Source organism: Anneissia japonica, unplaced genomic scaffold (genome assembly GCF_011630105.1).
Source record: "Anneissia japonica isolate Jap-2015-1 unplaced genomic scaffold, ASM1163010v1 scaffold287748_len1686314_cov196, whole genome shotgun sequence".
In the NCBI taxonomy this organism is placed as follows: Eukaryota; Metazoa; Echinodermata; class Crinoidea; order Comatulida; family Comatulidae; genus Anneissia; species Anneissia japonica.
Window position 1 is genome coordinate 835,557 of NW_022727190.1, and position 14,901 is coordinate 850,457.

The 14,901-nt window shown below is 34.1% G+C and overlaps 1 protein-coding gene across 1 annotated transcript in view; it reads left to right on the top strand.

The window, feature by feature from the left end:
- The window catches only part of LOC117113533 (adhesion G protein-coupled receptor L3-like), a 10,588-nt gene extending 359 nt beyond the window's left edge, over positions 1 to 10,229 (top strand). The window contains exons 2-17 of the mRNA XM_033256893.1: positions 781 to 819; positions 1,148 to 1,474; positions 1,952 to 2,272; positions 2,744 to 2,878; positions 3,012 to 3,110; positions 3,749 to 3,800; positions 4,118 to 4,229; positions 4,595 to 4,665; positions 5,127 to 5,244; positions 5,911 to 6,026; positions 6,293 to 6,398; positions 7,386 to 7,603; positions 8,013 to 8,079; positions 8,213 to 8,313; positions 8,986 to 9,154; positions 9,779 to 10,229. Coding sequence (XP_033112784.1) covers positions 781 to 819; positions 1,148 to 1,474; positions 1,952 to 2,272; positions 2,744 to 2,878; positions 3,012 to 3,110; positions 3,749 to 3,800; positions 4,118 to 4,229; positions 4,595 to 4,665; positions 5,127 to 5,244; positions 5,911 to 6,026; positions 6,293 to 6,398; positions 7,386 to 7,603; positions 8,013 to 8,079; positions 8,213 to 8,313; positions 8,986 to 9,154; positions 9,779 to 9,856 — 2,129 coding nt within the window. The 3' untranslated portion in view covers positions 9,857 to 10,229. The remainder of the gene's footprint in view (positions 1 to 780; positions 820 to 1,147; positions 1,475 to 1,951; positions 2,273 to 2,743; positions 2,879 to 3,011; positions 3,111 to 3,748; positions 3,801 to 4,117; positions 4,230 to 4,594; positions 4,666 to 5,126; positions 5,245 to 5,910; positions 6,027 to 6,292; positions 6,399 to 7,385; positions 7,604 to 8,012; positions 8,080 to 8,212; positions 8,314 to 8,985; positions 9,155 to 9,778) is intronic.
- The last annotated feature ends 4,672 nt before the right edge of the window (positions 10,230 to 14,901 follow it).

Below are 14,901 nucleotides of genomic sequence, written 5' to 3' on the forward strand. Positions count from 1 at the left end.
ACAGACAACTAGATGTATATGACATCTGTGTGATTAAAATTATTGATAATGTAAAGAGTATCTGGATATATTCGTATATAACAATACTCTATATAATATCATGGTTGGAATGTTTGCTCTTTAACACTTGATTATTTTACGTTTGCGTTCAAAATCGCCTCTACTTGGTTTACAGATCATCACTTTGTCCTGTATGTTTTTGTATTTATATATTTTTCGTGAATTTAACCAGAAAAAGGTGTTTTGTTAGCGCATATAGTTTTTTTGTATTTTTCTTATAAAGGCCTATGGGATGTCAATAAAAATGTCCTAGACCAAGTGTCTAGGAACGAAAGAACGTATAATTGACGCGTCAATTACTGAGGCCTACTGTTTGATAGCAATGAATAGTATGTATATAGGTGCACCTAAGTATATGTACGGTATGTGTGAGTATATTTATGTGTACAGTATTTTTGTTTTTATCAACGTGACTAATCTATCTAAATTTCTAATTTTCTGCATATTTTTTTATCTCTTCAAGAATGTACTGGATTATATCAACAATAATTATATGTAAGTCTGACTTTATTAAATCATCGATTTTTAATACATTTCAAGGAGAGGATGGATGGAGCGATGTTAATTATTTTTACTCAATTTTACTTCTAGTAATTTGGGAATGAGTTAAATTAACTGAACTACATCAGCATGTACATCTGTATTAACATATTGTGATAGGAAGCTATAACTATATAATTATAATTATAGTTATAGAGGTATTTATTAATTTTGTTGTAGATCATTTCAAGGTCGGAGTGTCTGATCCACAGGAAGGAGGTAAGCCATGAATAGTTATTCTACCAATGAAGGTTAAAACCAATTGTAAATAAACCCATATTTACGGTGAATAGCTTAGGCCTATAGAATTGTACTTCCTTATTTTAATGTGAATAATAATTTTGCCATGCAAATCTTCAAACAATGATAATGATAATAATAATAGTAATAATAATGATGATGTTGATGATTTCGATAGGTCTATATGCATTTGCTAAATCGCGAATAAATATAACAAATACATTGTAATGCTAAGAAAACAATGGATAAACTCCTTAAAAGACTAGAATAGTAACTGTCATCTTTTTTGTTACCATTTTCCGTTCAGATATAGTTCTTCTAGGTGGTAATACCGCTAACCAAGGCAGGATTGAACTCTACCACAACGGTAGCTACGGTAATATATGCGGGAAAAAATGGAACTTCGACGATTGTTCAGTTGTTTGTCGGTCGTTAAATTACAGGTTATGTTACAATCATCACCGATACAGCGAATACGGGAAGGGTAACGGTCCCCTGTTGATGTATAATGTTGAATGCACAGGATACGAAAGCACGTTGAGTGACTGTACACATAGTGGATGGGGGAACATACACGAAGATTGCTATATTCGAGTTCAAATAGCTAGCGTGGATTGCAGGGATACTGTTCTAGGTATTGTCGGGAATTATAACGCATGTCATTTAAATCGTTTTTACATACAATATAAAAGCTGATAAAAAAGCAGCTAATAAAATTCAAAAATATGACGATATTTTTGATAAAGATCATGTCAGGCAATACTTTATTAGAACTAGGCCGTCAACCGTATGAAGTTGTAAACAACAAGGTCATGAATAAAAACAAATGTACAAACGATAAACGGAATGACAATGAGCACGCGTGCTGAAAAGTGTCGGCTGGTTTCTCGGACATAGCTTGCATTACAGTCAGAGCACAAACAAATTTATATACAACACGTCAGCGGAGAACGGCGGGGAGAGAATCTTTCACTTAAAACAATTTTTATTTTGCAGCAGTAGCTGTAGTAATAGTAGCAGTAAGTAGTAGTGATAAGTAAAGAGTATAGCAGACTATCAAAATTATATAGCCTTTCATTTTGTTTTTAATATGCACCATAAATCCTTTCAGATATACGCTTAATAAATGGACAACATCCGAACGAAGGGCGGGTGGAAATGTTCGACGGGGGAAGATGGGGAACAGTCTGTGACTACGGATGGAGCATTGATGATGCAATGGTTGCGTGCCGCCAAATTGGATACGCATCTGCTGTTGAAGCATTTTCTGGATCTAAATTTGGCTCTGATAATTCGCTTGTGTATGTTTCCTATATGAATTGCTTGGGCTCTGAGGATACACTAAGTGATTGCTTACATAACGGGATTGGTAGATCGGGTTCCTGTGATGCAACCACAACTGCCGGTGTTCGTTGTTCGGACGAACTTATTGGTAAGCTGGGGTTTGAAACTACTTTATTAAACCACATTGAATAGGTAAATTTATAATTAAAAAAAGAAGATTTCATTCATTTAATTATTTATTTACCCAGCCAATGAAATGCAAAATATGCCACTGACGTTAGGAGAAGATTATTGAGAAGATTGATTGAAAATGACAATATCAGACTTAAATTTAAATACAATTTTCTTTTTTTTCTCCATTACTTTTTTTTTATCTTTAAATATTTATGGGACGGAGGGAGGCTGGCCCCTTGTTTATGTATGCTTGATACGATTATGGCATCTCCACTTATTTATCTGTTCGCTTATATAAAATTTATACCGTATATAATACAGTAATAAAATGTAAACAGATAAATCTTTTTAAGCCTAAACATTTTAAATGAATAAAAACTAATAAGAAACAGTGCTATATTTGTATATATATCATATAACTGTATTACGTATATCATTTCTATAGATTCTAGTGTATCTGATGGCGTGGTGGAAATGATTAATGACGTAACTGCTCAGCAATTCCCTGAATTAGAAAACCTTGCAGTTGACGAATTTAAATATTTTTCGACAGTGGGCGAGGGTAGTGATCAAACCATAGGTGTGCGTTTTTGTTTTATAAATTTCTACAAACGATTTATAACAATGGGTTTTAAATTTACAAAATTAGCGTACTTTGAATTACTTTAATTAATTCAAAATGCATTTGTACTTTACATTATTAATTTTTTTAGAGGGGGTGATTATCAAGTCATCTGGCCAAACAATGGACCTGACTCCAGTAACAAACAATCAGAACGGAATAGCGTTTGCAGTAGAAGTAAACACGAACGGTAAATATAATTCTGTTATGATTGCAATATAAAGCCCTGGGCATGTTTTAATAAAAACATGGTGTAATTAATGCATCGATTAATTAAGATTTAAAGCATGTTCTTTGACATTATGCTTTAGCTTCATATATAAATCATTGGTCCATTGGCATATAACGTAAAAAAGTGATGAGTGATGTACCTTGATGCTAATCTCAATTGTTGACTTATTTGTTTCGTTAGTTTAATTCATCATATTCATCCAATTATCTTAAGCCCAGAGACGGCGATCAAATCGCTTAGATTATTCCGATTCCTATATTGTTTCATTTGGACGCACTCTGTCCTTTAGATCATCATTTTATCTCTCCGTTATTTTACTCTGGAATAGATTATCACAATCAGAGGTCAACTTGAAAAAACAGTATTCACATTTAAACAAACTTTAATTGAATATCTTAAAAGTTAAACCCTTTACTGTCTTTATGCATTTTTTTCTTTATTTACTTTATGTATGTAAGTTAAGTTTACTTAAGGGGGAGTTATAAGACAATAGTCTTGACGAATATGTGGCTACCCTCCCCAGGTGGCCTATTGTATACCGAATTTTCATAAATAAAAAAATATATAATTTGTCATAATATCTTGTTTACATGCAGATACAATTGGAATAATCGTGGCTATATTCAGCTCTGAAAGTGTATCACTACCGTAAGTATAATCCAATCGTAGGCTACCATCAATCAGTACGATAATGAAAATGTACAAAATGCTGTTTTACTTTATATCTTGCATTTTATATTGTGCTATCAAGTAAAATTAGTATTAGGTATTAATTAATTATTATATCAATAAACGGGTTGGGGGGAGCATTGTGGACGACTAATGGTGTTTGGGTTCCCACGCTCTCCTGGCCATTTCATCCATAGTACTCATGTGTACAAAATAAAACTAGGACTATATTGATAAGAATGTATTTTTTTTAAATAAAAAATTCAAATATCTTCTTTTTTTTTCTGATTTGGAAGCAGCCTTGCGAACTCGTATATTGCAAGTGACCTGGTCGCTCTCAACGTTTACGATGCTGAAGGAAATCATACACGGAAGGCGAAGCCATATATTGTTTTTCCTTCTTTACAGGTAATTAAATTAATATAATTAATGAAATAATCAATAGACTGCGGTAGAATAAATAATAGAAATCCATCTGAATCTTCTGAATTTGTAGTCAACAAGTCAGCATTTTATTTGTGACGAAAACTTGTGACATGCCTAAATATGGTCATGATAGACATCACATCATGACCATATATAGGCACATCATGACTATATATGGGCACATCATGACCATATATAGGCACATCATGACTATATATTGTGTGCATGGGCTTAGGTCAAGTTTTGTTTTTTGTAAAAGAAATGTTAATTTCATATAATTTTTATAATAACGATAGAACGAAATACATTACGGTATAAATATGTTTATTGTCATTTTTTTCGTTTAGGTAAAAGAATCAATAGATCATAAAACCATGGAACCAGTCTGCGCTTTCATCGATGAAGCCAAATCCCCTATGTAAGCTTGTTATGTAGGCTATTTAATATACGTCCAATGTTTAATACATTCTTTGCTGTTTTTTTTTTTATTAGGCTGCTTTGTCAACAAATCAGGTAAACCCGTTCATTTGTTTCGATGTCAGAGGAACCCCTATTCGTTCAAAAAAGCCTTCTAACAGTCTAATAGTGGCGTAGGAAACTTGAATTGGGGAGCTGATGGTGACGCGCAAGCGGACTGGGTTGGAGTGGCTTTGGACATTTTGAATGGGGGAGGGAGATGGGCTGGTTTTTTTTTGTGCGAAAAATGTGTACCGGTAGGCCTATCCCTTATGAATTTGGTTCCTGACCGAATTCTATGCTTTCGGTGTCCGAATTCACAGTGGATTTATGCCTGTGTTCATTTATAGGACTACATTATGCCTATATCTATAAAATATTTATTTTAATAATTGAGTTTTGTAAAATTCTATTTCCTTGTAGTGAATGGTCGGACGAAGGTTGTGTAACGACATCAAGCGACTCTCTTACCACGGGTGTAATTTGTTCGTGTCAACACTTAACGTCATTTGCAATCCTTATGCAGACTAGGCCTAATACGGTAGGTGTAACGTATCTACACATATGTGTTTTAATCAACCATTCACATAGATGATGATCATCGATGATCGCTATGGCCAGTCTCTATAAATCTATTTGGACAACATTTATGGCTTTATCTAATTGTTATTGTAACCGTGCATTATTATGATTTCACATTTTTTGTGCTTGAATAAGTTATGTAATAATATTGTATAGGCCCACACACTATAACACTAGGTATTGTCATAGAGAACCTTCCCACAAAGTTTATTGTCCCCAGTAGAAAACTCATAAAAACCAAGCAAATTTAATTAAGAGTCAAAATGGCAATATATCACTGGTGGATCCATGAATTCAAAATAGAGAGGGTGCGGGGGCTAGGAAGGGTTGGGGCTGAGTTAAGAAAATTTATGCTTATGGCACCACCTTTAGATGGCCGAAAATGGCACTCTCAGACCTAACTTTTCTTTTTTCTCCATTTTAAAAATATTTTTTTTAATTTTAAGGGTGGGGGCGGTTCGTGCGGCTTTCCCTTGAATCCGCCCATCTTATGATATTTTGAGTTATCTGTGCTCAAGATGTATTTAGATAAGGCCTATTAGAAATTATATCAGGAATAATTTTTCAAACAAGATATTATATGGGATGTCTTATTATTACATATAATATCAATATGGTATTTCAGGACATAAAGATAGAGGACAAGGATGCAATGTTGGGGTTAGATGTCATTACGTTCACAGGATTGTCAATATCAAGCGTGTTCTTACTATTTACCATCTGTATAATATGCTCGTTCAGGTTTGTGAATTAAATTTAGTGAAAGACTAGAGGTCAGTAAAATTGTTTTGCTTCAATCTATTGTTCAAAGCTAACATATGTATTCCTTTTGAATAAGAATTCGAATGCTGCAATTGATTTTTATTCATTTTGATGTCTCGTGATATTTATTTGAGTTCCATTTGTTTAAAGTGGAGCGTTGATTCGAATAAGTACCTTAATAACATTTGAAAAGATTTTAAACTAAAATGTTGCATGTTTATGTAATAAATATTATTATTTTGTAGCGATTTGAGGAAGTCACGACGTTATAAAATGTTGGGAAATCTTGTAATCTCCTTGCTCTTTACCAACTTTACTTTTTGTTCGCTCGCTTTCAATATTGAAAACAAGGTGGGTTTGTTTCTTATTAAATGCCTCCCTCTTTATTTGAAGAGAGACTTGTATTTATGACAGCACTATATGAAATGTACGAAAAATGCAGGCGTGATCATTTTGACAAGGAATATGTGGTAGGCCCTATTACAAACCACTGACATTGGATTTTATCTAATTTTGTTTAATAATCATGCAACATAAAAATATTGAAAATCATTCCTAATTTACAATAATATAACTGAAAAATCGCGGAATAAAAGCAGCATAGTTACCAACCGTCTCGCATCGTGCGGGACAGTCCCGCATTTTAAATTGATTTTCGATTAAAAACACGCATTTTGTAGAAACACATTCGTGATCATAAATTTGTCACGCATTTAGCACAAGTCTATGCATGATAACGAATTATCATCAGGGGAAAATGTTTTTAAAATTATAAGAAATTGTTAACAATTTAAAAACGGTCATGAAGTAACTTGAGTTATTAGAAAGCTTTCGATTTTGAGAATCAATTTACCCAGAAAATTTTCTTTTTTTTTCGACCAAAATTACTCAGCCAACCACGCACTTCTAATCTAGGAGGCGCGTCCGGTTTTGCGCGTTCATTGTCACAACCAACCGTTGATTATGTGACTCAAACCCGACCGTCACCGTGGCTTCGACGGTGGTCCTGGCGGCCACTCCCCCCCCCCCTCCCACACCACCCAGACAACTGGTGTAGTCATCACGCATTTCAAATCTCTCAGGTTGGTAACTATGCAGGAGGAAGATAGATTGAAATATAAAACAAAAACCCACCAAAAACGTATAAGTATTTAATAATTACAAATTTATATAAATTTATAAGTAAAACAAAAATTGTTACCTACGTGCTGTACGTCTACAATCAAGTTTGTATTATATATCTCAGCATTGATGTCTCAGGCAAGCTTTACAACTGCGCACTCAACAAAATCGTTTCAAAGTTTTAACGAAAGTTTTGTGGAATAATATTTGTTTCAGATCGCTTGTTCTCTTGCTGCTGCTTGTCTCCATTACTGCCTCTTGGCGGCGTTTTCTTGGATGACCATCTTGTCCACTGACATGTACCTGTGCATCCAACATGCATTTCTTGATCCCGAGAAAAGATTTTTATTCTTTCAAATATTAGGATGGATGTTCCCTCTATTATTCGTCACTATCACGGTTGCTGTTACAAGGGAGAACTACGCATCCGAGAGGTAATTCATAATATGGAAAAGCAAGAACCAGCAACCATGATAAAAGTTAAATTTACGAAAATTTGAAGGTTATTGTTACGTTATATCAGAAAATAACGTTAATACAATGTTGCAGCAAGTTGCATTTATTTGAAGATACGTTATGAATACGTATGGTTCTACAAAAAATAACGTAAAAGTCAGTAAATGGTTATTTACAAACTGTTATGAGCTTTTCAAATTTACAAAGTAGCAAACTAAGTCTTTATCTTCATTGCGTTTTTATTACATTATGCTGATTTTGCTGATTGATATTGTAATAAATAATATAGACCTAAATAGAACGCACAGAAGTTAAAAGCTTATTCCTTATTGTTAGTTTATCTTACTAAGTTCGTACTTAGTTTACCGATATATTTGTATCTTTTAGATGCTGGTTGAACATTAGCAACGGAGTGACATGGACATTCATAGGCCCAGTTATGTTTACAATTTTGGTAAGATAAACCATACGTTAAATTATTATAAGTTTAAAGGCTATTGATAATAATAATCATATGGTTTTTATTAAATTTACTAATAGCTATAACGATAATGTTGTGTGAATTCAAGTCTTTTTGTCGGTTTTAGGTCGTTACGATTCAACTCAGCATAGTTGGGTACGTGGCATATACAAAATCGCAAACGCCTCACCAAAACGATGATGAGAAAAATAAACTGAAGCAGATCAAGTAAGTGTGTCAATCAAAAAGGATCAATTGACCAAATAATCCAATGTGAGACTATATATATACTGTCTCTTATACACATCTAGATGTGTATAAGAGACAGNNTAGCCTATATATATATATATATATATATATATATATATATATATATATTCAGAGCCGAGCATCTGATGATTGAGGATGTGCCCTCATGAAACAGTCTGAAGTGCAAAATAAAATGTAGTGTTTGTAACCTAATTGTATTTGATTACTTATATATACAGGTTTTTAGTTCTTTTTTTTTTATGACAGACGGTAATGTTAATGTAGAATATTTGTACAGCGCCTTAATCGTCTTAATGCGCCACGAATCATATTAAAACAGAAACAAAAATTCAATAATAAAAATTAAACAAAAATCTAAATAGCAGGACGGCTATATTTCTCTTATCTGGTTCTATAAAGAAAAACTAACACGTTTCTAATAAGCCTGTATCCAAGGTCAATCGATATAAACATATAATGTGTGTATCTGGTATATGGATGTTTATGTTGATTGATCTAAATATGGGCACATGCAGTTCAGAATACGAAATGGCTTATTGGAGAAATGTTTATTTCATGTTATCTAACAGCTAATATTTGAAATTATATTTTAAATATATGATTTAATTTTATGTGTTTTTACATTCCTAGAACGTTACTGTTTAGAATTCTTCTTTTGACTCCGGTTGTTGGACTAACGTGGATCTTTGGTATTCTGAGCATCTTGCATAGTACCTTCATTTTGCAGTATCTGTTTGTCATTTCAACGTCTATGCAAGGCTTCTTGATCTGGTTCACACAGTGTTTTCTTAGCAAGGAGGTACGTTGTTATGCTACCCCGTACTAAATATTAAAATGTCATATATGTACAATGAGCATTATAATAACGTTAATTTCTTCTTCTCTCGTATGCACTGTAAATCATATCACTCTTCCACAATGTGTTTCATTTGAATATCCGGTCACAGCTCTGCAATTACAGGCATGTGTTGGTTTTATATTCCATTTGTGCAGCATTGTCCTGTGGGGACAAATCTATAGTAACTGGAGTATAGTCTATTTAGTCTGCAATCTACTCGAGAGGTGTAGTGCAGACGAGGCAGTGATGTATCTAGGACTCTTAAAATGTGTGTGTGTGGCGGGGTGGGGGGTTGCTGGTCTCCAGAAGGTGGAGTGGGATGGGACTGGATGATTAAGTGAAGGGGCACTAGCTCTCAAATTAAGGTACTACTTGAGCTTCGGAGGTGGGGGTAGGAGTGGGGGTGCGACTGGGAAAGGCGAGTCCTCCCTCGTCCCCTTGATACGCTACTGTCCAGGCAAGATCTTTGATAATCACAGGGTCCATTTCGTATATGAGATCTGTTCTGTAGTAGTCTTGCGAAATCCTCTCTTGTTAATAATCATATTCTACCGGTATCTAATTTGTAGTTTTCATCTTCCTTAGGTTAACACGGCCTGGAATAAATTCAAAATGCATCACATGTCTAATAGCGTCGACGCTACCATCGAAACGGTTAGCTGAAAATAGCAGTAATCCCACGAACTTTCATGGTGATGGTCAAACGTCATGGACGCCGCTTGACGACTGATTGTGGCCGCAATAGGCCCACAGAAAAAGAAATATTTTTTTTTATTTGTTGCTCTTTGATGTTTCAAATGGTATGTGCAATTATTTTGGAGTAGAGTTGGCCTGGCAAATCATATAAACTCTCTGAGAATTTGTACGTGTACTTACTGTCTGCTGTAATATAAAAATAAAATTCAAATTCAATAAGGATTTATGATAATTAAGCTTTCTTGAAAAGACATGAAATTGCGTCGGGGACAGCTACCTTAAGCTCCGTTTCCATACAATCGCTCACCCTTTCGCGACAGTCGCCGACAGTTGTCGAGAAGGTTGAACCTGGTTCAACTTTGCCGATTGCGTTGCAGACAAATCGGGGTGCCTTCCCGATTGCGTCAGGGCAGCTAGCAATGTACCCTGATTCGTCTGCAACGCAATCGGCAAAGTTGGACCTGGTTCAACCTTCCCGACAACTGTCGGTCACTGTCGCTGATAGGGTGAGCGATTTTATTAAAACCGAGCTATACTCAGTGCAAGGATTGCAGTGAAAAAGCGGTAGCGACTGTGTAGCGATTTATACGCAAACCAAGCTTGAAGCATCATGAGTATATTTCCCGCACGATTAAATTCGTAACGGTACTAAGTTTGATCTACAGGATTAATAGAAAAAGCCTTTTTAATGGAGAAAGCGTACCTGTCGTTAGCCATAGTAGCCTAGGTCAATACATAACTCCGGCTATATAAAATTGATTATAAGATTGAAAAATATAAATCTTATTATTGTAGTTGTGACACAGTGTCCACATTTTAATTATTGTTTATTTTTTAACATTATTATATATATTGTTTATATTTAAATTTAATTTATTGTTTAAGTATGAATTACTACGTCCGTATAAAAATTAATCTTATGTATTAGAATTGTATATTTAAATAATAATATAGGCCTAGGTCTACAGTAAACCTAGTGTGTAGTGTATAAAATTACGAATTTAAAAAAAAAACGCAAAACGTGAAATGATAAAGGAAGAAGGTAAAATAGCAGTTACACGATTATCAGCTGGTAATTATGAATTTACTAACATCTTTGTAAATTACTAAATTATAGCATGTAAATTGATCAGTGAAGTTTGCAGACATAAATCTGGTTCAGCAAATGTAACAGGGTTTATATTTATTGGTCTCTGGTGTGACTAGATGAGTATGATGGAATTTATCTTGCTATTAAATATATATATATATATATTTGTAAACCTCACCAAACCTAGTTCTGCTCGTACCTAATACTGTTGAATACACACATTTTAATAGTTTTGTAGTACCGGTACGGTAGCTCTTGTAACATGCAGTTTTTCTTTCCAAGTTTTCCTTAAAAAATAAAAGAAGTTGATACTGTCATTTAGTCAAAAATCTCAATGCATCTAGTATTAGGATAGACACCAAACAACTGCAGCGATTATAACACGTGAAAAAAAAAATAAGCAAAAGATTGTCAAGGTACCTGTAGCCTCAAACGCAGCCGCTGAGCGATCATTCCGGGAGTCTCGCATTGTAACTAGGAATGAGAAACTCAATTAGATTTTCTATTGCGTATAATACTATGCACAAGTAGTTAATAAGTATCGATTTATTATTAATAATTTTACTTTATACTTATTTATTTAATCAAAATAGAGTAGTCCTGTATAACTTGATTGACATATTGCCAATAAACGTAAAGACGAACATATTACAGTATGTTTCTAATTCGTATTGGTTATATCCACGTGGAGTACAGCGTTAATTAAGTGTTTTGATCGACAAAAATATTAGAAAAGATGCTTTTTACTAATTAACACTGAAAATTTATAATGACAACGAAATCAAGTTAGAAATGAAGTATGCATGTTTATCCCATAAAAAAAAAAAAAAAAAAAAAAAAATTTATACTGTCATTTAGTCAAAAATCTCAATGCATCTAGTATTAGGATAGACACCAAACAACTGCAGCGATTATAACACGTGAAAAAAAAATTTAAGCAAAAGATTGTCAAAGTAGGGCGTATTAGGCCAACAAGAATGTTGGTATTAAACTCCTGTAGCCTCAAACGCAGCCGCTGAGCGATCATTCCGGGAGTCTCGCATTGTAACTAGGAATGAGAAACTCAATTAGATTTTCTATTGCGTATAATACTATGCACAAGTAGTTAATAAGTATCGATTTATTATTAATAATTTTACTTTATACTTATTTATTTAATCAAAATAGAGTAGTCTTGTATAACTTGATTGAAATATTGCCAATAAACGTAAAGACGAACATATTACAGTATGTTTCTGATTCGAATTGGTTATATCCACGTGGAGTACAGCGTTAATTAAGTGTTTTGATCGACAAAAATATTAGAAAAGATGCTTTTTACTAATTAATCCTGAAAATTTATAATGACAACGAAATCAAGTTAGAAATGAAGTATGCATGTTTATCCCATAAAAAAAAAAAAAAAAAAAAAAAAAAAAAAAAAAAAAAACACGTATAGTTGCACATTTTTGCCCTTAAGGAGGGCATGGTGACGTGGAGACTATAGATGAAAAAGATTGTCAAAGCAGTTATTTTGTTTTCCACACATTCCGTAATCTTAAGCACAATAATTAGCATTGCATTGTTCCGTGGACATTACATCAATCACTGACCAAGTACCATTCCAACAACAATGCTTTCGCACCTAAAACGAAAACCTTTCATGCGCCCTGAACCTCAAAATTCTGTTCGGTTTACTCCGATCCAACTGCGATGCAACAAGGAGTGTTGAGTAGGCTATATGCGGAGGAATATAGTGAGAACAAAAATGAAGGAGTGCCAACAGTGATCACTCCAATAGAGTGAAAGAAGAGTGTGATTTCATTATATTTTAGAGTGAATTTTACTATTTTTTTTCCATTATTTTGAGAATAATATTCACTCACTGTTTAAAGGTTTACTGGTACGGGCACTGGTCTTGTAACCGACGGTGACACTGGATCATATGGTGGCTATTGACTGCATACAGTTATAACGCTAGACACGTCCCGGTACATTTAATGCTCAAAAAAACAAAAAGTACTCTTGCAATAATTTTTTTTTTTGCATGGCGAAATAATAATAATAAATATATTAACGCTTGCGGTATATCTCGTGGTGCACGGTAAGCATTCACTCATTTAGAAAAAGAGTGAATTTGTTGTGATCAAGGTAGGCAGTATTAATTTTTTTTTTATAGATTTTTTTTTAAATTACTATTCTATCGGAGGCAGATTGTGTTTGTTGTTTATTGAATTGCATCTCAGGCTTGATTGGTTTTCATACACTAGACTTTATAAAGGGATACAAGAGACGATATCAAGCGATTTCTTGAAACATATTATTGACTTTTTATTAAATCAATTATTTATCAATATCGCTTTTTTAGGGCTAACCTGAACGATTAATTCATGTTACGAATTAGTTTGTCCAAATTATATGGCACAAATAAATAATACTAACCATGTTTCTGACTTACGTGCCTCTGCATGCCTGTTTTCAATTAGAAGGCAGAGAGGTATAACAATCATTATTTTTCTAATCTATGTAACAAAGCGTCTACTGGAGTCCAATATAACGATAATATTTTTAATCAAATTTAATATTTAATTAATTTGATTGTTAGAAGGGCGTACTGTATTGTCGTCTTGGATTGAAGATGTGGTACAACTTGTAGATAACATAATTTCTGAACAACGCGACAAATTAGAAGAACTTAAAGATGACGAAATGAAGTATTTAACGGTAGAGGACGAAACAGGTAAATGCGTGGTGCAGAATTGATGGTTCGAATAATATTGCAGTATCCGCTGATGGGGATCGAATTCATCACTACCCACCAAGCGCAAACTCGTTGGTCTAGTGGTATGCTAGTTATCTGGAGGTCGTGGGTTCGACTTCCACCCGTATCACTTGCAAGATTTTTTTTTCGCAAGTATTTGGGAATATACTGAGCATTCCAGTAGGCCTACTTATAATATGTCAGGAAGGGCATAGATCATTTCGTATTATTTCTCCTGACGCGAAAGCATTGCAGTACCTGCTGCGCTATTTGGGGATCGGATTCATCACTTGCCACCAAGCGCAAGCTCGGTGGTCTAGTGGTTAAGATATCATGCTAGTTACGTGGAGGTCATGGGGTCGCTTCCCATCAGAATCACTAACGAGGTTTTTTTTTCGTAAGTATTTGGGAATGTACTGAGCATTCACTACTTATAACACGTCTGGTAGGGCAAACATAATTTCTTAATAATATTTTAACACATTATTATTATTATTATTATATATTAATATTTTTGGAGTTGAGTTGAATAGTGGTTAAGGTGCTTGCCTTCTGATCCCAGGGTGCTGGGTTCAATCCCTGTGACAGCAGGCCTTTTTTCACGACTAAAAACAACTCCACTCCCTAAGCCTCATAAAGAGATTTCGCTGATAAAAGCATCTCACATTATTTCATTTAATTAAAAGGCCCTTCTGAATATCAGCCTACTTTCTATGTCACCCTCTAATAGTTAAAAATATTATATATCGCGTGTCTTCTTTATCTTCGTATTTTATGTCGTGGCTTCTCATTGAACGTGCTTGACAGTATACTGTTCCTAGTATGAATAGTTAATAAAAAAAAAAGTTGGAAAGTTTTAATTTTATTAGATGTTAAGCTGGATTATTGGACGATGTATGGTATTCTCTTTCAAAAAAGTAGACGTTCGAATCAAATTACATTAGTGTGAATTGAAAAAGAATCTAGGTTGTTCTTGCCATGCCATTAATCCAAATAAGAACCAGAACTATCGACGCACTCGATCACAATTAGGCTGGCTATGAAGTTGTGAGTGTTTGACTACAATAATTACAAGGTCTATAGGACAAGATTGCTCTGCAGACATTATGTGAAAACGGTAAGGTTTCTATGCTGAGATATAGGTAATAATTTGAATTTATTAAGCGCTCAAGGTCAGTGGCG